General features: G+C 53.4%; 1 protein-coding gene across 3 annotated transcripts in view; it reads right to left on the minus strand.

Annotated features, from left to right (window-relative positions):
• CPLX2 (complexin 2) overlaps window positions 1-19,583 on the minus strand; it is a 72,252-nt gene extending 52,669 nt beyond the window's left edge. Inside the window, exons 1-2 of one of the 3 annotated variants that reach the window (XM_073355175.1) lie at window positions 19,477-19,583; window positions 9,911-10,006 (exon numbers count right to left, since the gene is read on the minus strand). Coding sequence is in view for 1 of the 3 variants with exons in the window: in XM_073355178.1 (XP_073211279.1) it covers window positions 9,911-10,006; window positions 18,098-18,236 (235 nt within the window). In the remaining 2 variants the exon portion in view is untranslated. Of the gene's footprint in view, window positions 1-9,910; window positions 10,007-18,097; window positions 18,279-19,476 lie in introns of those variants that run through there. The other 2 variants (XM_073355178.1, XM_073355176.1) reach the window with 2 other exon arrangements.
• Window positions 19,584-27,774: the final 8,191 nt, after the last annotated feature.

The following is a 27,774-nucleotide window of genomic DNA, read 5'->3' on the forward strand; positions in this document are numbered from 1 at the left end:
TCTCCTGTTCTTAGCACAAGCCAAATCCACTGCAATACTTGAGATTCACCCAAAGTTAGTGGACTCGAAGCTCCGACAACAGCACCTGGCTGCATTGCTGGGTGCAAGACAAAGCTGAAACAGTTGCCGAACAATTAAAAGAGCAGCAGTAATGAGATGAAGCTGCTACCCAAGTACCTCCCCTGGCTTCCCAAAGGGATTTCTATCCCCCACACTGCAGACAGGGAAACAAATTCCAAAAGTGTAAGTGGCTTGTCCCAGTTCACACACAACTCCTGGGCCAAGCTGAGCCATGAAACCAAGAATCTTGTTATCCAAACTTTCTGTAGCTACGCAACAACTCCTGATCACAGCTCTAAAACCATGCAGACAGCTGGCTGTTAGGAGCAGCTCTTCCCATGCAGAGAGAACACCAATTCGCAAGTTGTCAGCACGTAATGCCTTCCATCCAACCACAGCTGTTCCAGCACGTGCTTTGCCTTCCCAGGGATGTTTGCGGGCTTGCAAAGTAAACACAGGCAACCTGGGCAACCAGATTTCCCAAGTATGTGGCTATTATTACCCAGAATACACTGGGGCACATATGCAAATTGTTTGATGCACAAATTGTCCATTGGCCACCAGGAACTGCAGTCCTCTGTATAATGAGCTGCGTCACAACCTGCTGCTTGACTTTCCTTGGCTTTCTGGAGGAGACAATGCATGGACCGGTCATCCCAGGAACTCTGCACTGGTGCAGCTTTCTCAGGGGCAGTAATGGGGGAGGCTGCAGTGTAGACAGGGCTCAGGGAGTTTCACTTCCCTGTTGTTGGCTCCAGTTACCAAAGCTCTTTCTACATTCCTGCCTCCACCATTGTTACCAGCAGGAGACTGCTGGGCCTGGGTAGACGGGAAACGCTTACAGCCAACTTGAAAATGCATCGGGCGTTAGTCATGTGACGCTAATCCCTGGATCTCTAAAATGTCCCCAAGAGGAAATGTTTCCCCAGGCTTGGTCACTGTCCTGTTTCAAATGGAAACAGACGGTTCTACACAGGCATGGCCCTTCCCCCACAGGGTTTGCCAGTGCAGGGCCCAGGGCTTCATTTGCAATGAAACAGGTGCCGGGGCTCAAGCATTTATATTCCATGGCTCAAGCAATTTTTTTACATTCATAACTGATGCAGCAAGGCCAGAGGTGCCGGGCTCCGAACTGCTGAGCCCAGAGGTGCTGGGCTCTGAACTGCCAGGCCTGGGGGTGCCGGGCTCTGACCTGCCAGGCCCAGAAGTGCAGGGCTCTGAACTGCTGAGCCCAGAGGTGCCAGGCTGTGACCTGCCAGGCCCAGAGGTTGCCAGGCTCTGAACTGCCAGGCCCAGAGGTTGCCAGGCTCTGACCTGCCAGGCCCAGAGGTGCCGGGCTCTGAACTGCTGAGCCCAGAGGTGCCAGGCTGTGAACTGCCAGGCCCAGAGGTTGCCAGGCTGTGACCTGCCAGGCCCAGAGGTGCCAGGCTGTGAACTGCCAGGCCCAGAGGTGCCGGGCTCTGACCTGCCAGGCCCAGAGGTGCCGGGCTCTGACCTGCCAGGCCCAGAGGTGCCAGGCTCTGAACTGCCAGGCCTGGGGGTGCCGGGCTCTGACCTGCCAGGCCCAGAGGTGCCAGGCTGTGAACTGCCAGGCCCAGAGGTGCCGGGCTCTGACCTGCCAGGCCCAGAGGTGCTGGGGCTCAGCCCTGCCAAGCCCTGGCACAAATTCCGGGCTGGCTGGGCCGTGCGTGCGAGTACGCACAGAGGGTTGATGAGAGGTGAAAGCAAAATGGTGCGACTGGGGCAGACCCTCTGTCGCAGTGGCAAGAGCACAGAGCTCAGACCGGGAACTCACTTCACCCAACGCAGGTCTCTCTGCCAGCCAGGCCCAACCCTGAGGGTCCTTCCCCCCGGCAGAGATCTCACTGATCTCAGTACAGAGACCCCCGTCCTGCCATGCAACCTCTGGGGCAGATCGCTGCATTCTTGTGGCGCCGCCCCGGCAGGTCCAGCTTCAGGACTGGGGCGTAGTAGGGACGGCAGGGTGAGAGCGAGACAGACGCTTGCTCTCCGTGTAATGTACGGAGCCAGGCCTGGCCCCGCGAGCTGCTCTGGGCTGGGTGCTGCTCAGCCTGGTGGCAGGAACTGGCTGCTGGTGTTTAACCTGGCGGTTGCCCCTTTCGTAGATTCCAAGGCCAGAGGGGAGCATGGTGCTGAGTCTGACCCCCCGGACGGCACTGGTCACAGTTCTGCCCCCAATTATCCACAATAGCAAATGTCTATCACCATGGAAAGACACAACCCACCCTCTGCCTTTGCTTTGCTGCCAGCTCCTGTTTCCCAGGGTGCAGGAGGTGTGCTCCTGGGTGCTGGGTGGGGCTCCCCTTCCCTGCAGTCGTGTTTCTCTTGCCCAGGTGCCCGGGCTGGCAGTCGGCTCGGGTTTTCTGCTGCTTGGCTCGTTGCTGCCAGGCCTACGGCATAGGAAGACCAGGCCACGGGGAGAGCAGCAGCACCATATGGCACCTTGCTCAATTATTGCTGTGTGTGTTTCCTGAGGTGCTGTTCGCAGGCACGGTTTGTAAATTGTTGTCAGAACAGCCTGGACAATTGTTTGTCTGATTCCAGGGGGTTCCCGTTTCTGAGACACAGGAGAACTTGCTGGGGAAGGGAGGGGCACGCTTGCGAGGGGTGAGCAGGCAGGGGAGACCACCAGCTTAATTCCTGGTTAGCGATTGTCATAAATATAAAGGGAAGGCTAACCACCTTTAAATCCCTCCTGGCCAGAGGAAAAACCCTTTCACCTGCAGAGGGTTAAGAACCTAGGATAACCTCGCTAGCACCTGACCAAAATGACCAATCAGGAGACAAGATACTTTCAAAGCTGGAGGGGGGGAGAAACAAAGGTTCTCACGGTCTTAGTGTTGCTTTTGCCGGGACCAGAGCAGGAATGCAGGTCAGAACTCCTGTAAAGGGCTAATAAGCAGTCTAGATAGATATGCGTTAGATTCTGTTTTGTTTAAATGGCTGATAAAATAAGCTGTGCTGAATGAAATGGATATTCCTGTTTTTGTGTCTTTTTGTAACTTAAGGTTTTGCCTAGAGGGATTCTCTATGTTTTGAATCTGATTACCCTGTAAGGTATTTACCATTCTGATTTTACAGAGGTGATTCTTTTACTTTTTCTTCAATTAAAATTCTTCTTTTAAGAACCTGATTGCTTTTTCATTGTTCTTAAGATCCAAGGGTTTGGGTCTGTGTTCACCTATGCAAATTCGTGAGGATTTTTATCAAGCCTTTCCCAGGAAAGGAGGTGTAGGGTTTGGGAGGATTTTGGGGGGAAAGACGTTTCCAAGCGGGCTCTTTCCCTGTTTGTTAGACGTTTGATGGTGGCAGCAATAAAGTCCAAGGGCAAAAGGTAAAATAGTTTGTACCTTGGGGAAGTTTTAACCTAAGCTGGTAAAAATAAGCTTAGGGGGTTTTTCATACAGGTCCCCACCTCTGTACTCTAGAGTTTCATAGATTCATAGATACTAAGGTCAGAAGGGACCATTATGATCATCTAGTCTGACCTCCTGCACAACGCAGGCCACAGAAGCTCACCCACCCACTCCTGCAAAAAACCTCATCTATGTTCAGAGTGGGGAAGGAACCTTGACATGGTGGCAGAGCGGTGGGATTAACTTGAAATCATTTTGAGCTCAATTTGAGATTTTTTGAACCAGAAGCACAGATTATTTTAAAAGGAAATATTTTTTTTTCCTTTGGGCTGCTGGAAAGCAGGTTTTAAGCTGAAAGCAGTTAGAGGTTTTTTGTCTCTGCTTGGGGGCCAGAGCAGAGACAAAAGGGAATTGTCTTTTGTGAGCCGGAGTTTTCTCTACCTAAAGGCAGGGTAGTTAACCTCCTACAGGGAAATTCACAAGTCTTCACAGACCTGAAGTTGTTTTGACCTAAGAGCAACTCGAGGGGTTTTCTGTCTATTTGCCTGGAGACAAAGGTGTTAGGGTTTTTTTTAAGGTTTAATTTTTCTGTAGGCTGACAGTCACGATCTGAGAACATCGGTATCCGGTTACAGCACAACCTCTCTCTATATATGTATATATATTTGACAAGCCAAGTTTTTTGTTTGTTTGTTTGTTTTTATTTCTAACTCTCGGGTGTAAAGTTAGTTAAAAACAGAGAGGCAAACATGACAGAGCCCAAGGCAGAAACAGCCAAAGAGGCTGCCCACAGGAGAGAACTGGAGACAGAAAAAAACCAAGAGGCTGCCCACAGGAGAGCTATGGAGGCAGCGAAAGAGGCAGAAAAACACCAAGAGGCTGCTCACAGGAGAGCTATGGAGGCAAAGGAAAAAGAAATGGAGGCAAGGGAAAAAGAAATGGAGGAGAGGGAAAGAGAGAGGAAGCATGAACTGGAGTTGGAGAAGGTAAGGGCTGAGTGGAATCTACTGGATAACCCTAACAATCCTTCCCCAACAATCCACAAATGGGAGCGACTATGTCCACAGTATGATGAATCCAGTGATATTGCTGAATATTTTCTCACCTTTGAGAGACTGTGCACTCTCCATAAAATTCCTGAAGCTCACAAGATGACCACATTGGTCGCAAAATTAACTGGAAGAGCTCTGGACATATTCAATAAGATGCCTATTGATGAGGCTTCTGACTATAATAAGTTCAAGGATTTGGTTTTAAAGCAATTTCAAATTACATCTGAAACGTACAGAGTAAAATTTCGAACCCTTAGGAGAGGGCCTGGACTAAGTAATGTGGCTTTTCTAAACCATATGAGGGATCTGTTAGATAAATGGGCCCAAGGAAGGGGCGTCACTAGCTTTGACGGAATGTGTGATTTGATAGCTCAGGAGCAATTCCTGAATATGTCCAAGGAGGAAATAAAACAGTGTTTATGGGATAAGGAAATGGACTCAGCAGAAAGTCTTGCTTCTTATGCTGATCGATACGAGCAGTCCCAGACCGCCAGAGAGGCAGGGCAAGCTGGTTAGCCTTCCCTTTATATTTATGACAGGGGTCATAAAGAATCACCCAGCTGCTCTGTTCCAATCTGAGCCGGTGATTTGTCAGCGAGAGACAGAGACCTGGCAGCAGCAGCAACGTAATTGACTCTAATAGAGATTTTGTGGAGTGACACCCCAGCCGGAGCCAGAGCCGAGTTTTGTTTGCACACAGTGCTGGGCATGTCAGACACCCGCAGAGGCCATTAGTCAGACTCGGCCACCCTGGGCTGTCGACTGTGTACAGTGTTTCAGGTGTTGGGACACGTGAAAAGATGCCTGATTTGTCTGGCAAGGCAAGTGAACAGCCAGGTGAAAAGCTGAGCCAGCGACCTGATCAGGTGAACAACCTGGTCAACCGTCCAATCAGGTAAACAACTGGGTTAGCAAACGAATCTCAGTGCTAGCCAGGAAAGTGTTTAGACAAGATAAATAATGAATCGCTTTGTAACAATGTAGTTAAGGCAGCACCTGAACGAGGGGGTGCACTTGCGTTTAACCCTGTGCTGGGCCCTGTTTCAGGGAACTGATCGCTCACTGAAGCAGTGAATACACGACATACTTCTTCAGCTCCAGAGTCTGTCTGTAAACCTGGGCGATTCGGACAATCCTGCAGCAGCCAAAATGGGCGTGCAGGTCCTTTCTTTTGGGAGAACCTTGCCACCCTGCTGCTGCTGGCCCATTTTCTGAACTGATGCTAAAGCAGAGGGTTCGGCACCCCTGGGGCAGGGTCTCCGGCCTGAGCTATGCAGGAGGTAGGGCTAGATGCTCAGGCTGCTCCCTTCTGGCCTGGAGTCTGAATCCGTGCAATGTTTGGGGGCAGGTTTCCTCCCTTCACTGTGTGATGTCAGGATCGTCAGAAGGTCTGATGTACCTGGGCCTGCCCTCGGGGATTCACAGCCTGACTGGAAGCAGGAAGCACCAAACATCTCCAGGGAATCCCAGGCATGGGGTGTAGATTTACAGTCACTGGAGGGGTCCATATTTCACTCCCCTTCTCAGGGCCACTCAGTTCTGCTCCCCTGAATACGATTTCTCAGGTTGCAACACTGATAGCAGCCAGGAGGAAGCTGCTTTGCCCCCTGGGATACTCGGTGGCTGGGGTCACCAGCGACACCATCTATCTGCAGTGAGGCCCTGAAAGGCTGATCAGACACAAACACTCATTTGCTTTTTAGATCTAGGTTTTGTCCCATGATGCCATTAGAACAGAGAAGTGGAAGTCAGGACTCCTGGGTTCTATTCCCAGCTGTCCCTCACAAGCCTGCTACCTGGCATGAGTCACATGACCTCTATGCCTTTGATTCCCCATGTATACAATAATACCCGGCCATGGGCAATCACACACTAGGGTTGCCAATTTTGATTGGATGTATTCCTGGAGATCTCGTCACATGACATAATCTTTAATTGAGCCTCCAGGCCAATCCTGGAGGGTTGGCAGCCCTATCACACGCTCCTCTGTTGTGATGCCTGCAAACCAAAGTCAGTGGCTTGGCAGCTGGTGCACTGTGCCTGCTGCTGCTCATTGTCCCGCTATTCCCTTCTGCTCCTCCAATCCGCTAGATCGACCTTTGATCCTTAGGTGGAAGCTCTTTGAGGTAGGGGCTCCTGGGTCTGTGGATGTGCAGTGCCTGGCGCCGAGGGACCCTGCTCCCTGACTGGGGCTGCTGGGCACTACCGCAATAGTGTCACTGACCCCAGGTGGAAGGTACTGGTGTTATCCTTAGACTGTAAGCTCAGTGGGGCAGAGCCCGTGTCTCTATTTGCCTTTGCCCAGAACCCAGCACCGTACAGCTCTGACCCTGACTGGAGTCCCCGACTGCTGCTGTCATGCACGTGCGGAATTAGGAATCGTTATTCTCATTAATACTCCCTATTACTAATACTTTTTCTCCTTGAAACCCACGGGCAGGTTCCATGGTGCTCAGTGAAGCAAACCCTGCCATTACTGTGTCACCTGTAATTGCTGTGTAATTGATTCCCTCAGATTTGCTGCATATGCTCTGGGCTGTCCCCACACCATAGAAATGAGAGATTTCTGCCTGCCTGGCATCACCCTTTTGCAAACTCCTTCCTTGCGGGGTAAAGGCGAGTGTCACCAGGGACCTCTGCACACTGCTCCAGGGGAATCAGCCATGTTGGTGCCGACCCTAGGAAGTTACCTGGGTTTGACTGGCACACACACCTAGATTGTCCTGTGATATGCATGGCCGTGCACTGCCCTGGGAATATCTGCATGCAGGCTGGACTCTATTGGAGGGGAGACTTCTCGTCCTCATGGTTTTTACAGAGCAGCATGCGCCTTGCCTGTCTGTGCCATGCATTATTAAACAGATATACTGCAGCCCCTCTGTGTTTTTCCTGCCTGGGCTTTGCTGCACAGGAAGTGGGTTCTCTGAGCAGATATTTATCTCTGAAAGTCCCTGCTAAGCTCAGGCTGTGTATCTGGAATTGCTGCAGATACGGATGATTCTCTTAACGGGTTTCTGACTTTGCAGATTTCTTCTAGGTTCTTTCCTTATTCCTCCCCCCACGGTATAAATTCCCTTTTCCATTAAAGAGCCGTAACACTTTCAGCCCCGATGCTAGCACCAATGCCATGGCTTCTCCTGGCCTTACCCCAATTAAATCATCCCAGCCAGGGCTTTGTCAAGCCTGACCTTAAAAACTTCTAAGGAAGGAGATTCTACCTCCTATTAATTGGGGATTGGTCCTGCTTTGAGCAGGGGGTTGGACTAGATGACCTCCTGAGGTCCCTTCCAACCCTGATATTCTATGATTCTACCCACACAGCAGGTTCTTATGGCATTTACCTACCTAATGTGGTATATAAATGCACACTTACCCCTCGGCCAGCCCATCAATATTTATGGCAGGCGCTCACATGCACAAAGCCTTGCAGGGGAGTCAGAGAAGGAGCTGTGAGCAGAATACCAGGAGCCACTTAGTTATCGCTCTGCATCAGACAAAGGGTTTCTCTGGAGACCTTGCACTGCAGAGCTCCTCTCCCACCCCCCGTCCTACCCCTCCGGTCCCCAGAACAGCTCTGAGATGCTTCAAACACCCACCGACATCAACAGCAAGGCTTTGAGATCTGTGGGAAAGCAACAATCCAGAAGGCTCCTCGGGTATGGATGGGGATAAAGTGCCCGGTTGACCTCGCTCACTTTGCAAACACTACTCATAACTCAGGCGGAGACTGTCCTGCTGGGAGGCGGATGCACGGTTTCTGCTCGATTTTCGTTGCCAGTGGGCACCCAAATGGTAATGGGGCCGCCACATGCCCTGGCCAGCTTCCGCCTCAGCCTTGGGGGAACCTCGCGGGGCTGCTGCAATTGTCCCTGTTTTACAGGTGACGAAATGGAGGTGCAGAAAGACGGGCAGTGACTTGCTGGGGATCATATGGCAAATTGCCAGCAGAGCCAGGAATGGTCACTGCCAGGCCCTTCTTGTCTTATCCCGGGCCAACCCCCCTGCTCTGTCAGAGAACTGTCCCTGAATCTGAGTGACCGTCTGAGCTGAACGCTGGGAGCTGAGCTTTGGGTTGGGACACACTTTGGTTTTGATGCCACCAGAAGCCATGTCCTGCCAGTGTTTTCCCCCACGGGCAGTGCAGGTAGCACAGAGCCCCCTCAGGATGGCTTCCGCCACATGACAAGGCATGGCAAGTCTGCCAGGAGGACTGGCCCCAGGCTGCCAGCTGCACGGCAAGGAAGGCTGGCCCAATGCTCAGCGTGCTAGCTTGCGGCCCGGAGCCTAACTGCTATGGGAATCAGTGGAAGTTAGGAACCTAAGCTGACGTTAGGAACCAAACATCCAGCCCTTAGTCTTTCTCGACTTCTGTGGAAATGGGGATGATAGCAAGGCCGGACCCTTGGGGGGTGCCAGGAGAAATACACAAAGGGTTGTGTTCTCAGATACTCGGGGAATGGCGCCTGCTAAATACCAGGTACATGGGGGCCGCGGGAGCAGAATGGTGTGGGAGGAATGGCACAGTTTGCAAAGGCAGTAGCAGGACCATGGGAGGGATGGTCAGATACTACAATGATGGGCACAGTACCATACCTAGATGGAGAAAGGGAGACCCACGTACAAGGGAAGGGGAAGGCAGGCAGGTAAATGCTGAGCTCACTGGAGGCCAAGAACTTAACAAGATCCCAAAAGGGACTGGCCGTTTCTATGGGTATCACAATGCAGGACAACAAGCATCCTGGTAGGGTGATTAGATCACCTGCTTCGGGGGTGTCATTCTTCAACTCTTGGAGACCTGAATGAGGGCAGGTTATCCCCCTCTGCTGGGGTGGGTTCTTAGACCTTCCTCTGCAGCTCTCAGTTTCACTTCCCTTGAAAATCACTGACTATGTCAGAAAACTGCCCTTCCCCCCTTTAGTTTTGTTTCGTTTTTGGTTTTCAGCAGTTTTGGGCCCCAAATATTTCAGTTTGGGGGTTTTCAATAAACAGTCAAAAATGTCCAGGGGAACCCCCCCCCCCTTTCTGACCAGCCCTCGTGCTGCGCGAATAGAAAACACTCTAATTCTGGGGTGAGGTTCCATCACCAGGAGAGGAGAAGGAAGCCCAGGATTCCTAGGGGCCCAGAGGCCGAGCACTGATTTTGGCCGGGACGCCTGCTTTGTTGTTTTCTTGCTGAGCTCTGCGGTTCCCGCCAGCCCCTGGGGCACTGCGCTCGCCCTGGCAGACGACTGCACCTCGCTTCCTGGCATTTGTGCTTGTTGGTTCATTACTGGGAACAATGTTTGCAGGGAGAAGGATGGCTCAGGAGCTGGCTGGTTCCCCCGAGCCCGAGGGAGCGCGAGCAAGTTGCCAGCGACAGGCCGGAGAGTTGCATGTGGTGCAGGGGAGCACACAGGGGACTGGGGCAGCTGCCGTGCCTACCTTTCCGTGTCTCTCCAGCTAGGCGTCCGTTTGTCTTCGGGGCACTAACACGATGGCTCCTCGCTGGGGCAGAGCATGTCAGGGGCAGCCTGTGCCCTAGAGAGGAGAGAAGAGGAGGCCAGAGTAGGGGAGCTGAGCAGCTTCTCCCGACCCTCCATCTCTGGGACGGATCCGTCAGCCCCACACCACGGCAAGAATGTAATTCACACTGTGTGCAAAGCGGCCCCAGGTACAGCAGCAGGCTGCAGAGCACATGTGGCTCCCAATTCGTGCTGTCTCCCTCAGGATGGCATCTCGTTATTTCCCAAAGCCGCCCCCCTCCAGCCTCTCTGCCTCAGCCACCCTACCAGGCACAGGGCCCCGACTTTTGGTGGACCCCCCCCCCAGTTTATGTTGAGCCCCCTCCTTCTCCTAGGTCCATATCCGTGCCTTCCTAGAGATGGGAACTTGGCTTTCCCTATGTTAGGGATCTACTGCCAGGAGCCCCCGCCCCCACCCCACTCTCTCTCCCTCTCTCTGAGGGAAAGTCCCCAGCCCAGAGCACTCTGCTAAGCCGGAGTTAAAGCCTAGAGCCCGGCAGGTCTACAAAATAGCAGGAAGTGGAGAACGCTGGAGTTCAGATTCCATTCCGAAGGAAGCAGAGCCTTTGAAATCTGGAGCGGCTGTGTTCAGATGGCTGCCCTCCCCGCTCGGCCCCGGCAGTAACAGTGGCCGCCCCGCCCCGCATTGCTCCCTTTCAGACTCCTTGGAAGACCGGGTGAGTTCTGGACCAAGGGCTTTCTCCGAGGCCTTGAAGAAGGGGCAGCGCATCCTCACCGTGGCAGGGTGGCTGCTCTTGCAGGGATGGCACCGCTGCCAACCTCACCTCTGCTCACCCTCCGCTTTCTCCGGGACCGAGCCATGCCCTGCATGTTACAAGAGCTGCAGCATTGCACAGCTTGTGGGCGGGGCACTGAGAAGGGGCACCCCCCCAGCTCTTAGAGCGTTTCCAGACTCTATGAAGGGTGCCCAGCACTGGGAGCTCGGCACTGGGTTTCCTTCACCAGTTTCAAGCTAGGTAAGCTGCCTGGCTGTAAGTCCCACTGTCTCCCATTGCAACTGGGGATCTCCCTGCCCTGGCCCAAATATCCCCCATGGCGAGCACTAGGAATGATGCTGGATCACTGCACAGACTTTGCTCTTCTCTGGTTAAATTCTCTAATTTAATGGCCTGGACCTAGGAGAATTGCATTTGCTGTTATTACTAGTTCTGTGTCCAATTACAATTGTCTAACTGGTGGCACCGGGGACCTGACTGATGTGTAAGGAAGGATGGCTGTCAGGAGGCGACACGGCTGAGCAGGGATTGGTAAAAAGCCACCACAACCATGCTATGGTTGAGCAGAAAGCAGCCTGGCTTTTCTCTCAGTGATGAAGAGAAACAATCTTTCGTGATGGCCTTGGGTTTCACCCCATTTCTGGTTCTCCCTAGGGCAGAGTTAAATCCGTTTGGGCGCTTTAACCATGTATTTACAAACTCTCAAATGCTTGGGTTTCTTTGACATTTAATATTAACTCTGACTTTCCTGGCTTTCTAAACATCATTTTTGAAATAATAACATTCTTGTTAGTTTAAAAAAATAACAAGAATGTTGTTGCTTTTTAAAAAATAAAAACAACCCCCTGTATGTCACTGATGGGTCCTTCCAACTCTAATGCCAACTTCATGCAGATTTTAGTCTGTGAATTTCCTTAGGGCTTTTCAGTGTTTGTGACAGGAAGACGAGTCTTCACTGATAGGGATCTACAAACAGGCACCAAGATCCTGGTTTACAAGGCAGTTGTCATGCCCACCCTTCTCTGTGGGTGTGAGACCTGGGTAACCTTTGGAGGACATCTCAAGAGGCTGGAGTGGTTCCAGCAGCGTTGCCTCAGGAGGATTCTCGGGATCAGCTGGGGAGACCGACGCACTAACATCCGCGTTCTCTCTGCAGCCAACATCAGCAGTACAGAAGCGCAGGTCATGAAACACCAACTCCGCTGGGCTGGCCGCTGTGTACGTATGCCTCCCGAAGCAAGTGCTCTTCTCTCCATTAAGTCAGGGAAGAAGGGCTCGCGGAGGGCAGCGGAAGAGTTTCAAAGACGTACAGAAAGTACATCTGACGAAGGGAAGCATCAGCCCAACACTCTGGGAGGACTCGGGGCAGAACAGAACATGGTGGCCCCGCACCAGACTCCAAGCCACAGCTCACTTTGAGGAGAACAGACGTGCTCATGAGACCGAGACGCAACAGAGGAGGAAAGAAAGGGCACAATGCTCCAGCCATCAACTATGTCTCCTCCAAGATTACACCTGTCACTTCTGTGGGAAAATCTGCAGGGCACGAATTGAGCTCCTCAGCCACTTAAAAACCCAGCAATGAACCCCCTTGGCAGACTCCATCCTCGCATCGAGGGACAGCCAAAGAAGAAGAGGCGTTTGTGACAAGCAGTGGGAGACAGGTGCGACAAAATGGGAATTTTTTGGTACTACTTTTTATGAATCCTGTGTGTGTGTCACGGGGCAAACACTGCAGTGGCTAGGTGAAGAAGCTCCTATGCCGGCAGGAGAGAGCTCTCCTGTCCGGGTAGCTAAGGCACCCCCCGAGAGGCGGTTGCTATGGCGACAGGAGAAGCCCTCCTACTGACACAGTGCTGGCCACCTGGGGGGTTAGGTCAGTACCGCTCCGTGGCTCAGCGGTCGGGATTTTTCACACCCCGGAGCAATAACTTGAGCGTAGACCTGGCCTGAATTTGCTTGTGGGGAAGTGCAAGGGACATGGGGTGGGGGTGTCACTAATTGTCTGGGGAGGTCCGAATGGGTCATTGCAGCACTGGCGGAGGCCCACCCAGAGCAATGGAAAACCCGAGAAGACACCGAAAACCACGAGGGGCAGAACACTGACGCCTAGCAACCAAGGACCGAGAGGAAGGAGGTTTCCCCACCTCTCAGGAGGGAAGGTGAGCGGATGCCAGACTGGGAGGTGTCAGGGCACCGGCATCAGAGTGGGCTTTTGGAAGAGGCTCGACTGCTCTCACCTTGGTCTGACAACGGGACGGAGCCTGCATTAGAGTCTCCTGCAGCGTGGCTGGCGAGTTGCTCTGGTTTGGCCAGCTGGACTCTGTCCTCACCTGTATTTCTCTGTGCTAACCTACACTTCCAGTGCTGCCTTCCAGCTGACTCATAAACCCTCCTGTGTATTGAAGCCGCTGCCTGTTGCCACTACAGACACTTGTTGAGGTGCCCAAAGAGTGTAACAATCTCTGCCTGGGGGCCTGTCTCACTTGGGCTTGTGGGTCAGAGCTCATGGGGTGAAGCAGGAGGCGGCTCAGTCTGAGATGGTGAGGCCATGAGGCCTACCCTGAAGGAAGAGTGGGACCCCTTGGGGGTCTGCTCCACAGCTGGGGCTCCTCCAAGGGACTGTTTAAAAGCTGGGGCATAGCACAGATCTTGTGGCTCCATGACAACAGGCAGGAGGCTAGGCCCGGGGGGAAGCTCTGTTGGCACAAGGACTAAATCAGGGGGTTGACAATGTCTCCGGCTGGCACAGCCACGGCAGATCAGAGCAGGTATTTGGGGCAATCATTTTGTGTCTGCTCCTATCTGTGTGACATTTGTTATGACATGACGCTAAGAAGCAAGGCCAAGCTCTCTGCAGGGCAGCTCCCTGGTAGAGGGGATGGAGAGACTCAAGACACCAAAGGGGCCATCTGCTGCAGCCAGTGATAAGCGAGGAGCCTCGGCCTACGCATTCATGTATCGCCAGTGAAACTGCTTAGCGGGGCTTGATTTCCCAAGGGCAGATGCTCAGCGCTCTCTGAGGATCAGACCCCTTTGTCGTGCGCCAGGCCCCATGGGCCCCCAAAACGGAGGTGCCTTAGATCACTAGGAACTCGGCCCTGGAGTGTAAGTGACCCAGAAGCCGCTGGCCCCTTTTCTGCTGAGTGACAATATGCACAAGCACCGAGCAGCAGCCCACGAGCGGTAAGAGCAGCATGACTGCATGGCCCCGGGGACCTGCACCGTCACAGCAGCCTTTGCTCTGCACGGTGACAGAGCCGCATTAAACGCCTGCCAGTGCTGATGGGCTTTTTAGCACCAGGAAAGTGGTAGGTGTCTTCACGTAAATGGGATAGTGGGTCCTGGAGCAGGGTTTTCAGCCCCAAGGTGTCTATGGGCTGTTGCTTTCACAGGCTCCCTGGGGTGGCAGGGCTGTAGGCACTGCAGATACGGTGCTCAGTCCCTTGAGAGAGGATCTTACGTTATCCAGGTGGGACTCTGGCTGATGGGGAGATGGGTGGGGAGGGGCAGCAGGTGCTGATGGGAATGGAAATGAGTCACACTCAGCTGACGAGAAGGGAGGCTGTGGCCTGTCGGGGTTCATGGTGGGGAGTGCGGACAGGGAGAACTGCAGGGAGCCCATTCACATGGGATGCCTTGGCCAGGAAGGGAGCCCTTAATGGGATGAAGAGGGGGCGCTGATGGGGACTCCGGGATGGAAGTGGCTGGCCCCCTCTCTGGCAGAAGCAGCTAAGAGGCCAAGAACAGAATGGGTGAGGGAGTCCCCCGTTGCCCCTTTCACCCCAGAAAAGGCCCTTCCAGGGCTGAGCCAAGGTAGATTCCTGGGAGGTGGGGGGGGGTGAACCTCGCCCTGGTGCTGCCTGGGTTGGGGACAAACAACGGGACTCAGTCGCCAGGGCTGGCAATCCGCCACCTTCAGCCAGGACGAAAGTCAGCTTTAAGGAAAAGGGGAGGAGTTTGTGGGTCTCCAAGACCAATCCGGAGCTGGTTCCTCTCTTCCTTCATCGCTTTGTTGCAAAAGCGCATCATCACTGTGTCCTACCAACATCACCGCCATTACCGCAGCAACGCACTGTGACATCACCCACCAACTGGTTCCCTGAATGCTATGCAGAAATCTCCCAGGGCAAAACACTGGCTTTTAGCAACTCAAAGCAGCCGAAAGAGGGCAGAGAAACAGCAAATGCCCAGAGTGGGGGGCCAGGCCGATGTTTCCACAGGGTTAGCCAGGTTCCCTGGGAAATGAAATATTCATCTGTAATACAGCAACAGTCTTCTCCCCAAACGGGGAACGGAGGGAGATTCAGCAAATTGTAGATAAACAAATGACCCAAGGGAGCAGAGGGAAAACACGTCTCAAAAGCTACTTCAGAGGAGCAATGGTGCTAATGGATAGGAGGCCGCACTTTTAAAAGCACTAAGGAGCAGGGAAGAGGTGTTACACTCCCACAGGCAGGAGACACCACTAACGAGCCAGGCACAGCCAGGGATTTGGTTACTGAGAAGACTCCATTGCAGCTCCCTGGACTTTCATCTGCAGGAGGTCAAATTACTGTGTATGGAGCCATGATACAGAAGATGCTACCTCCCTCCTAGGCTCCTTTCATTGTCCCTAGGGACCTGCTGGCTGCGGCCTCTTCCCGCCCCCAGGGCATCTGCGCTTCAAAGCAGGGCGCGTTTGTCTTTTAAAACCTCTGCATTTTTAAAAAACTGCCGCTCAGGAAGATGTGAGCAAGGAAAAGAGGCGCACGAACCACACAGGCAGGAAAACTTTGCACGGGGTCTTTCGTGCCAATCATCTCCACAAAACGCTTCCCCCGGCGGCAGAACAAAGCTCTCCCAGCGCGGCAGCAGCAGCTTTGAGTTCCACAACAGCCGGAGCGTTCGGGTGTGGGAAAGAGGGTCACAGATCAGCTAAGTTCTGGGGAAATGGCTTCCAATTAAAACACACCATCTGCCCGCCCCATATCCAGCCCATCCGGGGCCTGAAATCTGCCCCCATTTGCAGCCGGGCTTTGATGTCAAGGGGCTGAATGGAGAGTGTCAGAGAGACGGTCAAACAGTTCTCACAGGCATTTGTGATAGGGTGCATGCGTTTATACGAACCTATCACATTTCTCTAGTCCCTTTCGTCTGGAGGGATCTCAAAGCACTTTATAAACTTTGTACATTCAGCACCGCTTAAATGCAGCCACCTCTGGGGCCGAGCAGCGACCATAAAATTCGCAGTGCAGCAATGGCAGGGAGATGAAATTTTGGACAAAGACAATTGGCCAGCAGCAAGTCATATGAAAACGTGCCCTGGGATCATGAACGGCCACAGACAGCAGACCAAAGCTACGGGGTAAGGTCTCATCTGAGAGACTCCCAGGCAATGAAGTGCCCGGGAGTCAGGCTAGGATTTCCCCTCTCTCGGGTGTCGGGCAACATATAGATCAAGGAAAGTGGGTGGCACAGAGGCAGTTTCCATTACTAATGAAAGTTCCAAACTGTGCGGATGCTCTGAACAGCTGCCCCGCTGCTGGCACTCACCATATCAGTGCAGCTGCACTGAGTTCAATGGGAACAGAGGTAGGCCAATGCTGGGCACTTTTAAAAAGCCAACAAAAGGGACATGAAGCAGCAAAGACAAATATCCTTTCAGCTCCCTGCGTCTCTCCCAAGGACACTTCCGGGAGCAGTCATTCCATTTGCCTGACTTCTCATCTGTGCTGATAACTCTGACTTTAAACCCCTGCTTGTACCTGAAGTTCTCAGGGTTTTTTTTTTTCTTCTTAAAAAGGTTTGTGTTGTCTATACACTATGAAATGAGAGGAGGAAGCTAAGTGATCCGTCTGGCTGATAAGAATCCCAAGTCACCTTCATTCTTATTTCATATTGATAACGTGGTAGCACCCAGGAGACCTGCTGAGGACAAGGACCTGGATGCGCTAGGCGCTGTGCAAACATCAAGCTAGACACAATCCCTGCTTGAGGAGCTCACGGCGGTAACACAAAATAACGCATTGCAACAAGAAATTGAAGGGGTTGGTTCCTCCTGAACGTTTTGCTGCTTTCTACAGAATAGTAGAATACAGAAAAGTTCCCTGGAGGCAGTCTGGCCTTGTGGCTAGGCACTGGCCTGGGGATCAGAGGACCTGACCTCTACTCCTGCCACTGACCTGCTGCATGCCTTGGGCAAGTCCCTTCACCTGTATTTGTCTCCTGCCTTTGTCTGTTTAAACTGGGAGCTCTTTGGACTGTCTCTTACTCTGCCCACCATTCCTGCCACACGGGAGCCCTGATCTCCGCTGAGGCTTCTCATGATTTGAAACTGTGATGTCATTTCTTTTCCTTCCCTGTGTAGAGATCCTTGACAAAGAGCACTGGGTCTGCTCGATCAGTGTGGCTGCCGGGGGCTCCAAATCAACACCAGGAGTAGTTAAGGCGTGAACTGCATTTCTCATCCCCCTCTGGGAGGTGTTAATAGCTGTGACTAGTTGGGATCATTTCAATACTAATGCTATCCCATAAGGCAATCGAAGAAACAAACGCTCAGCCCCAGCCAAGGCTGACTTTGAAACATGTTGTTATGTGTCAATCTGTCTTCAATGAACTTTCTCCGGCCTCTGCTACACAGGTAAATGAGCCGCTGGATTCCAGCACTGGCCCAGCTACCCCGGGGATAGCACTCTGAGCAAGCTTTCAACACACACGAGTTCAAATCTTACAGCAGGGCTTAGCACTGAGATGCTGCTGGTGTACAGTACGGGGCTGATCTCTGTTCGTAGCCATGCACTGTTCTGCAAGCAGGAATGGGCTGATGCCCCGCCAACCCAACTCCTTCTTTTAACCTGCGTTAACAGCCTGCACCCTACGTCTTAAGCTCCAGCAGATAGCTCTGAAAAACCCAGCATCAGGCGCCCTCCCCAGGCCACCCATTCTGAAACTCAGAGCCAAATCCTGGTTGCCTTATTCACGCAAGTCAGCCCACCAATACTGATGGGCCTTCTCACGTGCGTTAGGTGGGCAGCTCACCTGCCTAAAGCACTTTGTGTTCACAAAACCTGCTTCTAAGAGCAGATGCTGCGACTTGGCTCCCACTGTGCACCCCGCTCCTCACTTCACAGAGGGGACTGGGGGAAATGCAATGGAAATGATTAGGGGTTTGGATGGACTGGTTCGTGAGGTACAAAAGCTTAAAAGGGCTAAACAGCTGCAGCTTGGCTAGGAGACGGACAGTGGAGGGGCAGGATGAGTGTCTAAATAAGATGTTAAATAAGGAGGGAGAGGAATACCATGGGAGGCACAGGAGGGCGGGCGGGTCAGCGAGATAGCACTAAGAGAAATGGGGTGAACTAAGGAAAAGGAGAATATAGTCTGCATACCAGGGAACCGCCTAAGAACAGGGCCAGTGGAGACGTCTTGTAAGGTGCGAGGTCCATCAGCGGGGTGTTTAGGACGGACTGGCTGGGCCAAGGAACTGTAGATGCCTGTGCCAAGAACCCGAGCAGTGATGGGAGACATGTGATGGAGCAGGGGACAGACGACTCGCTTCCCTTTGACTGCTCTGCTCACGAGGGACCTGGTTTTTAGAAATGCCGGAAGTGTGTAGAGAGCCCCCAGCTGCACTTCCCCAGTGTGTAAAGGCCTAATGCAAACCACACTGACTTCAGTGGGAGTCTGTCTATTCAGCCCAATGGGCTTTCTATCGGGCCACGATCTTATCATGGCCTGCCTGTTCTTGGCTTGGCAAGAGCCATTCATCAGATGGCCTTTGCCAGCAACCCCTTCTAATTGCAATAGGACATTTGAATTGCACTTTCCTTTCCTTAGCCATGGGACAGCCCCATTGCCTGCCTGGGCCCCTTCCACCTCGCAGTGCATACACCTGGCTTCATTGCGGGCAGCAGGAGCCATCCCTCCATAGCCCCACACCTAGTTTCAGGAGGGTTGTTTGTTTTTTTGGGGGGGTGGGGGGAGCATCCCCTCGCGGCTCTGCAGTGCCCCAGGCCTCTTTGCATGGAGCGGACAAAGATTTCCCCTGCTTTCCCTGTTCTTGGGTCTGCAATCCTGCTGGAAGCAGGCCCGTAAGCAAGCCCTGGCTGCAGGGGGAGGAAGCAGCGGTGCTGCCCTGGGGGTGGAGGGCGGGTTCCTGGGGGAATCCCGCATCATCTCCCCCCACCCCCAGGACGCAGCTCGTCCTCCGCTCGCCGCTATTCTTCACCTTGCTCACATAAGAGGGCGGTGGGCGGGAGCCCCTTTTATTCATTGTTTCAGCTCCAGGGCCCTGCAGGCTCGGGAGCCATGGGCTAATTAAAGGCTCACACACACACACACAATAACCCGCCCTGCTGTGAAGAGGCGCCGGGAACGGAGGCAGGGAGATCCGCGCCCTGACTGGGGGGCTGCTGCGCCCCGGGGTAGCCGGAGAGCAGCCCCGAGCCGGCGCGGGGAGCCCTGCGGGCTGGGGGCACGGGGGAGCCGGGCCCCAACCCGGACCGAGCAGGCCCCTTCCCGCCGCCGCTGCGGGGCTGCTGCTGCGGAAGAGGCCGGGGGCCGGGGCCGGGGCCGGGGCCGGTCCCCGCGGGGGATCTCGCCCCGCTGGCTGGCGAGGCGGGGCGCGCCCGGGGCGCAGGGAGCTGTCCGCGCCCGCGGTGCTGAAGCCCGCGGCGGCGGCAGGCCGGGGCGCGGAGCGGGGCCTAGGCGGGCAGGAGGCCGGGCCGCGGGAAGGAGGAGAAGCGGGCGGACAAAGGGCGGTACGAACCTGGACGCCGGGCGGGGAGGCTGCGCTGGCGGCCGGCGGGGCCGGGCGGAGTGCGCGCTGCCGGAGTCCGAGCCACCCCGCGCCCCGCCTGCAAACAGCCGCCGCCCGCCCTCCGCGGGGCACGGGCGGCCCGCGGGGCAGCGCTCCCCGGGCGCGGGACGGGAGGCAGAGGCGGCTGGAGGCGGCCGGGGGAGCCGCGGGTTCACGGCGCTGGCGGGCTGCGGCGCCGGGGCTGGCTGAAGTTTCGCCCGCGATGGGTTGAGCGCGGAGCTGCCTGGAGACCCGCCCCCTCCCTGGGACCTGCGGAGCGCACGGGGAAGGGGAGGGGGGAAGGGGCTCAGCCCCCCCAAAGCACGGGCGGGCCGCCTCAGCCAGCGGGGGTGTCACTTCCCCCCCTGGGCGGACAAGGTGAGCGGGGACCTTCCCCTGCCGGTCTCTCTCCACAGCCCCCTTTGGCGCAGTCAGAGTGGGGCGCTCTGGTTTGGGGAGCATTGCTGGGGCTGGGAAAGTGCGATGCACAACAGCTGGGAGCGCAGGGCTAAGCCCCTCTTATTACCGGCACATTAATCAATAGACAAGGAGGAAGTTTGATCCAGACTCTGAAAGGGAACGTTTGTGCCCAACAGCTGGGAGAAGAAGCTTGGGAAGAGGTTCCTAGCTCTCAAAGCCAGCAGGGACCGTTGTGATCATCTGGGCTGACCCCGCTGCAGAGCACAGGCCAGAGACCCACCCCCAAATAATTCCTAGAGTAGAGCTTTTAGCAAAACATACCACCCCCATTTGAAAATGGCCAGTGATGACGAATCTACCAGGCACCTGGGGAAGTTGTTCCAGTGGTTAATTACTCTCACCATTATCATTTGCTGTTGAGTTCTTTTTTGACTGTTGATAGCTGTGGCCAAAGGGCCTCTCTCCAGGGGGACTGACTGGCAATACAACTGTTTGCAGTGTTGTTGCCAATGGGGATCACATCCTGAAAAAAATCTTTCCTGAACCCCCTTCTTCTGGCCTTCAAACAATCCCCCAACCTTGCCAAGCTCATCACCAGAAGCAAGCTCCCCACAGACCAGGACCACTGCTACAGTGATCAACACCCCCCACAGCACACCTTTCAAGATCCCTGGGCCAACACGTGCCTGTCACAACACAGTGTCCCTCATCCAGTGCATCAAATGGCCCAATAACAGCTATGTGGGTGAAACCAGACAATCACGACACTCTCAAATGAACTCAAACAGAAAATGATAAAAGACAAAATCACACTGTCGCCCATGGGCGAGCACTTTTCACAAAGAGATCACTCTCTAGCTGATCTTTCAATACTTGTCCTCAAAGGAAACCTGCCAAACATCTGCAAAAGGCAGATCTGCCAACTTGAATTCATAACTTTGCTGGACACCATGGACTTAACAGGGACCCTGGTTTTATGGCTCATTTGTAACACACCACACTGCCCGCTACCCTTAATTGCCTGCTTCAAACCCTTTCTACATAACAATCTAACCCACAACTGACCACTTCATTTCAAAGGACCACCTCCAACATGTGGTTCCCCTTCTGCTGGACAATCTGTCCCTAGGTGTATTTAGCTCTTCTTCCTTCCCCAGATGGGAAGCAGAGCTCAGTGCAGCTCGAAAGCGTGTACCTTCCACCAACAGATGCTGGGCCAATACAAGATGTGACCTCACCCACCTCCTCTCTAGCAATATAGTGACTGTTTAATTAAACCAGGCCCTGTTAACTCCAACTTCACTACTGTCCTAAGGGCTCCCTTCCATGGCATCCGAGGAATGGGCTGAGCGTACAACTCTCAACCAAGATTAGAAGCCACCCCAGCAAACAGCTGAGATTCCTTCGGCAAGACTTCAAAGGGCCACTGTTTTCACGGAGGGAGGAGGGGAGAGGGTCTTGACTTCAAGAATTGATGGGTTCTGAGCCTCCTTCAGAAGGGAGTGGAAAGGCTCTCTCCTCAAAACTGCTTAAGAGCCAGCTGCTGCCATCTTTATTCATGCAGAGTAGCACTGGACTAGGTGAGTAGTCCCACTGAAATGGATGGGGCTCCTCAAGGAGCAAGGCCCAACTCACGGTGAGTAGGAGTGGCAGAATCCAACCCTGTGCAATTACATGCGGAGATTTAAAAGTAAGAAATATATTCAAAACAAAATCCTCTTTTCTGTACCCATCAAGGCTGGAGATCAGATTCAGCATTTCCCTTGCTACGGGTTATGATCTTGCTAATGTCTAAACCAGAGTAAGGAGCAAAGCTCCTGGCATGGCTTCTGATACTAAGGATGCCACCAAATAACACAGTACAGGTCAGCAGCCTTTCACTTGACCTGAGGAAGAGCAGGAAGGACAGTGACAGGCACGTGTCACCCCGGGGCCAAAGCAGAGTGTGGATGCTTAAAGAAGACCTGCATTAGCTACTTAGTCTGCTGGAGTCCACAGTGTGACACCAAGGACTGGTCAAAGTTGGGAGTTGGGAACCAAGGTTATAAACACATGAAACAAGGACAATGGTACCAGCCCGGGATGGTGTCCGATCCCACCCGATCTTCTCTCGGTTATTGCTGTCGTTCCTAGGTGACAATGAATCAAAACCAATCCATTGCTGTGCAGTGTCAGACTATTCCCAAGACCTCTGCTCTGTCACTGGCTGTGATTCTGATTTCAGTCTTTATCGCTATTAAAGTAAATCAGAGCCCCATTGTGCTAGGTGCTGCATAGACACTAAGGGGGAGACAGTTCCTGCCCCCGGGCTCACAGTTAAGCAGATAAGACAGAGAAAAGGTGGGAGAAAGAAAGGACAGTCACCCCTATTTCACAGATGGGGCACTGAGTGGCCAGTCTCAGTTCTAAATTGGCTGTAACCAAGCAAGAGATCATGGAGTCATTGCAGATAGTTCTCTGAAAACATCCACTCAATGTGCAGCGGCCGTCAAAACAGTGAACAGCATGTTGGGAATCATTAGGAAAGGGATAGATAATAAGACAGAAAATATCATATTGCCTCTTGTGCCAGGGTCAGGCCAGTTCGCTACAGGAGAGTGATCCTATTGGGATCCAGGAACGGGCGGGCAGAAGCCCACCCACTGCTAAAGGGCCCACCCGCAGGCTAAGGGGAGGATCCACAGGACCTGGAAGCCAAGTGATTCCGGGGGACAACTAATGAAATAACAGGGACAGGAGTGTGGATAGAAGGCAGATATATTAGCCCCAGGTTAAGTAGGTCCCTTTCCCCTGGGTAAGGTAAAAAGGGCAGTTCCAGAATAATCAGGAACTTGCTGGAACCAATTAAGGCAGACAGGCTAATTAGGACACCTGGAGCCAATTAAGAAGCTGCTAGAATCAATTAAGACAGTCAGGCTAATCAGGGCACCTGGTTTAAAAAGGACCTCATTCCAGTCAGTGAGGGGTGCGCAAGGAGCTGAGAGTGAGAGGGCTTGCTGCTGGAGGACTGAGGAGTACAAACGCTATCTGGCATCAGGAGGAAGGTCCTGTGGTGAGGATACAGAAGGTGTTGGGAGGAGGCCATGGGGAAGTAGCCCAGGGAGTTGTAGCTGTTACACAGGTGTTACACGAAACACTATAGACAGCTGTGATCCACAGGGCCCTGGGCTAGAACCTGGAGTAGAGGGTGGGCCCGGGTTCCCCCCAACTCCCTATTGGATACAGGAGGAGTTGACCTGGACTGTGGGTCCCACCAGAGGGGAAGGTCCCTGGCCTGTCCCCTGACCCACTAGATGGACCAGCAGAGACTGGGGATTGTTCTCCTTCCTTTTCCCCATGCTGGCCAGCGATGAGGTTAGCTGAATGAATGGCAGGTTTGAGCCATTAGCAAAAGTGGCCAAACTGAGGGCTGCCATGAATCTCTGAGGCGAGCAAATCTGCCAATAAACGCAGGACCCACCAAGGCAGAGGAGGAACTTTGTCACACTCTACATAAATCCGTGGTATGCCCACGTCTTGAATCCTGCGTGCAGATGTGGTCGCCCCATCTCAAAAAAAGATCTATTGGACTTGGAAAAGGTTCAGAAAAGGGCAACAAAAATGATTAGGGGGATGGAGCGTCTGCCATATGTGGAGAGATTAATAAGACCGGGACTTTTCAGCTAGGAAAAGAGACGACTAAGGGGGGATATGATAGAGGTCTATGAAATCATGACTGGTGTCGAGAAAGTAAATAAGGAAGTGTTATTTACTCCTCATAAAACAAGAACTAGGGGCCATCAAATTAAATTAAGAGGCAGCAGGTTTAAAACAAACAAAAGGAAGTTCTTCCTCACACAAAGCACAGTCAACCTGTGGAACTCTTTGCCAGAGGATGTTGTGAAGGCCAAGACTATAACAGGGTTCAAAAAAGAACTAATGTTAATGGCGGATAGGTCCATCAATGGCTGTTAGCCAATGGTGTCCCTAGCCTCTGTTTGCCAGAAGCTGGGAATGGGTGATAGGGGCTGGATCACTTGATGATTCCCTGTTCTGTTCATTCCCTCTGAGGCACCTGGCACTGGCCACTGTCGGCAGACGGGACACTGGGCTAGATGGACCTTTGGTCTGACCCAGCGTGGCCGCTCTTATGTGAACTGCACGCCCCTGGGAGGAAGAAATTCAGAATCTAGTTTAGCCAGATGAAGGCCACGTCTACACTGCCACTTATGGCGGTATAATGTATGTTGCTCAGGCGTGTGAACAAGAGGTGACGTATGCTACACTGACCTGAGGGCCGGTGTGGCCGCACTATGTTGGTGCTTGATGGGGTGGGTTGATTCAGGTGGTGGGACCCCGTCTCTCTCCTGCTGACGCGGAGTGGCTACACTCGACAGCTTACAGCAGCGTGGCTGCATTGGTGCCCTCTCGTGTTGTCACCGCCTAAGTGATGCACCCAAGGCATCTGTGGCAGAGCCAGGAAGGAAGGCCAGGTTCCTTGAGCCCCAGGCCAATGCCTGAGCATGGGGCCAGGTCATCTCTCGAGGAGGAGACCAGAGTCGGGGGAGAGGGAATGGTGCCAGACACGCTGCGGGCTCCCCCTCTGCGGGAGGGCCTGCTCTAAGCGGTGCGGCTGGCATTGTGCTTCAGGGAAAGAAGCTGTTCATTCATCACATCGATTATTAGACTGTCCACTCTTTGGGGCACGCACACGTTCTTTTCACCTGAGATGGGGCAGCACCTTGCATGCTGCTGGCTGCCGGGAAAAGTAACCAGCCGCCGTAGCATCCAGTGTGTGAGTCCCAGGCCTAGACAGCACGTAAATCCTGCCATAGCAAAGGGCCCTTCACTGAACATGCCCAGCCCCTCTTGCCTCAGGAATTCCAGCCGGGCATCGGACATCCCGAAGGTGAGTCACAGCACGGGGACAGCCCGGGGAGCACAGAGCAGCTTGAGGACAACACATGGAGGCTGCCTTTTGTCTCCCCAGAGCGATGGCTTGTTGGTTACTTTGCTCACTGTGCAGGAAGAGGATTCCACATCCTACCGTAGAGGTCTGTGACCCGCTGGCTATTACACTGCGGAACTGGCATCTCGTCAGTGGCAATAACATCAGTCGAGCAGGCGGCTGTGCTGGTGCCATGTATTATAAGACAATAAGGTGCTGATGGAACTAATCCTTGTTGCCCAGCTGGCATGAGACCTGCTCTGGGTCCTCCCAGACACCAATTCCTCCAGTAGATGAAGGCACATTTGGTGCCTTTCCTCCTAATAGGGGAAGCCCTTAAATCAAATGAGGTCACTGGTCGGGTAACGGACAGTGTAAGTCAGGCTGCCTCCTGGAGACTATCTTTCAGAAACCAGCCATTTTCCCTTCCCAGCACACTACTCCCAGGCCAGCAAGGTGACTTTCTACTGTCCTGTGCGTCTTTGGTGACAGGGATTTGCTGATGTTTCCTCACTGCTGCCTGCCTGGGTTTAGCTTCAGGTTTCCTGCACAACTAGTCATACAGAAATGCTGATCTTCTGGTGAAGGCCCTGCCCTGGGACTCTGAATTCCTAGCTTTGCTGTGCACTCCTTGGGAAAGTCATCTGATCTCTCTGGGTCAGCTCCCCTTCTGGTACACCAGGGTAGTAAGCTACCCCTGCCTCACTGGGTGTTGTGAGGATGAATTCATTAATGCTGGGGGCTGCTCCCTTGCGGGGGTGTTGGGAGCCAGATGGGGACTGAAGCAGATACTATCAGTGGGAGAATTTACTACTCAGATTTCACAGACGTCGGGTGGATCTTGCAAAACCCTACTGTAATCAGAGGATCCTAGCTAATGGGGCCAGGAAAACAACTGGCAGCTGGGTCACCAGCTCTGATTCCCCTGCATTCTGCAACTCTCCCGCTAACATCTCATCCAGCTGCTCTCGGAGCCCTGCAGTGATAGGGCACGATGGACGGGCTGCTGAATTAATGAATCCCCACCAGCGCTGAGGCAGCAAAACCTGGATGCAAATACAGGCACATTCTAATCAGTGCAAGAGGGGCCTGGGTCTTCGAGCTGGCAGAACTGGTTTTTGTAAATTTCCCCAGTGTAGACGCAGCCCGAGCACCAAGAGCCGCCCAGAGCCAAGTGCGCAGCACTGGTTTCTTTAAAACCATGTTTTATTTATGACATTCAATATGCAGATTGACTTTCTCCGCTCTTAGGGGTTCACCAGCCTGGAAACGGGAACAGAAGCTTTGCTAAAAGGACGGAGAGCTTTGCCTGGTTTCCTTTTTGGTTCTGTAGGTAACTGCCCCGGCGCCTCTGCTGAAATGCTGTCTTGTAACTCTTTGGTGCTGTCTTTTAATACAGGATTGACTCAACATACCAGGGCTAGCCGCCATTCCTATGCCTGCCACAGGCAGAGCATGCCGGAGGGACGATTTCCCTTTTTCTCTGGAAGCGGAAGAAGACGCTTACATCACGGAAAGCTGTGGAATCAGATTCTGATCCGTACCAGTCCACCTCTCAGTACTTCTATGGGGCTTCCTCTGTACTACCGGAGCACCTGGTCCTTCAGCAGGTGACTAGTGGGAGGGACACAAGGGGGCACCAGCTAAAGGGGGGCATATGACCCCCCCCTTGTGACTCTTCCCTGTCCCCCACGTGACCCCCTCACGTGAGTCCGTCCCGCTCCCCACGTGAGCCCCCCCATGTGACTCATTCCCACCCTGCCCCTGCGCTCTCCCCATCCCCTCCTCATTCCACATTACCTGGCGGCGGGGGGGAGGGCTCTGCTCCAGTCCCCCTAGTGCGTGGAACCACTAATGCACGTCCCAGGCAGCCTCCAGCCATACTGCCAGCCGGGGACACTGCCCGGTGCGGCACACAGCAACTGCACTCTATGGGATGTTCCAGGCAGGCAGCATGGGCGGAAGAGGGCAAGCTCTGGCCCTGCCCCTTCATCTCCCCAGCTGCCGGCCTTGTCCCCCCCCCCAGGTGTTTTGGGGAGAGTCATGTGACCCTTCGGGGGCCCCCCTCCCCCATGGGTTGCCGTTGGCAGGGCCAGTCCATAATGTTGATCCAACCAGTGGGATGATGTTAAGCACATGTGGCAAACAGAGGCTGAGCCCCACTAAGGATGACCACGACCCTTGGTGTTGGTTCTAACCAGTCTCTGATCAACTCCAGTGAAAATGAAACGTTTCAGGGGGTTTTTTTTAAATGTAAATAGACTCATCCATATTGTGAACAAACCAACTAACAAAATAAATAGGGAACCCAACCTGAAGGTAATTTCCACAACCCACTGCCTGTCTGTGCCAGAATGAGAGAAAGGATATTCTAGGGTGGCAAAATGGGGCAGCTTTTCTTTTCTTTTCTTTTCTTTTCTTTTCTTTTCTTTTCTTTTCTTTTCTTTTCTTTTCAACTCCTTTGGGGAGATTCTGCACTTGCTTTACGATTTCACACAAGCTTCTTCATTGTACCTGGTGTGAAAGCAATGAGAAGTATAACAATACACATTTCTAGAGCCTCTTTCATCCGAGGAGCTCAGAGCACTTTGCAAGGAAGGGAGTTTTCTTAGCTCCATTTTACAGATGAAGCAGTTGAGGCACAGAGAGTTCAAGGGTGTCTCCCCACTGCAGGAAGTCCCATCTGCCAGCTGGCTTCTCTGCCATGGCTGGTGGCATCTGTGTTCTAATCTAGACTACATCACTATTCCCTAGCATGGTACAGAACTACTGCACTGGCCATAACAAAGCATACAGGCCTCTCTAACTACAGTAGAGGACTGGACTAACTCAAGGGTCTTCTTGCTTTAAGCACATGCACTGGATGATTTGCCCCAGGTCATGCTGGGAGCTGGAGACAGAGCTGGGGGTAAGGTTCAGGT

The sequence above is a fragment of the Lepidochelys kempii genome, chromosome 8 (assembly GCF_965140265.1).
Source record: "Lepidochelys kempii isolate rLepKem1 chromosome 8, rLepKem1.hap2, whole genome shotgun sequence".
NCBI lineage: Eukaryota > Metazoa > Chordata > Testudines > Cheloniidae > Lepidochelys > Lepidochelys kempii.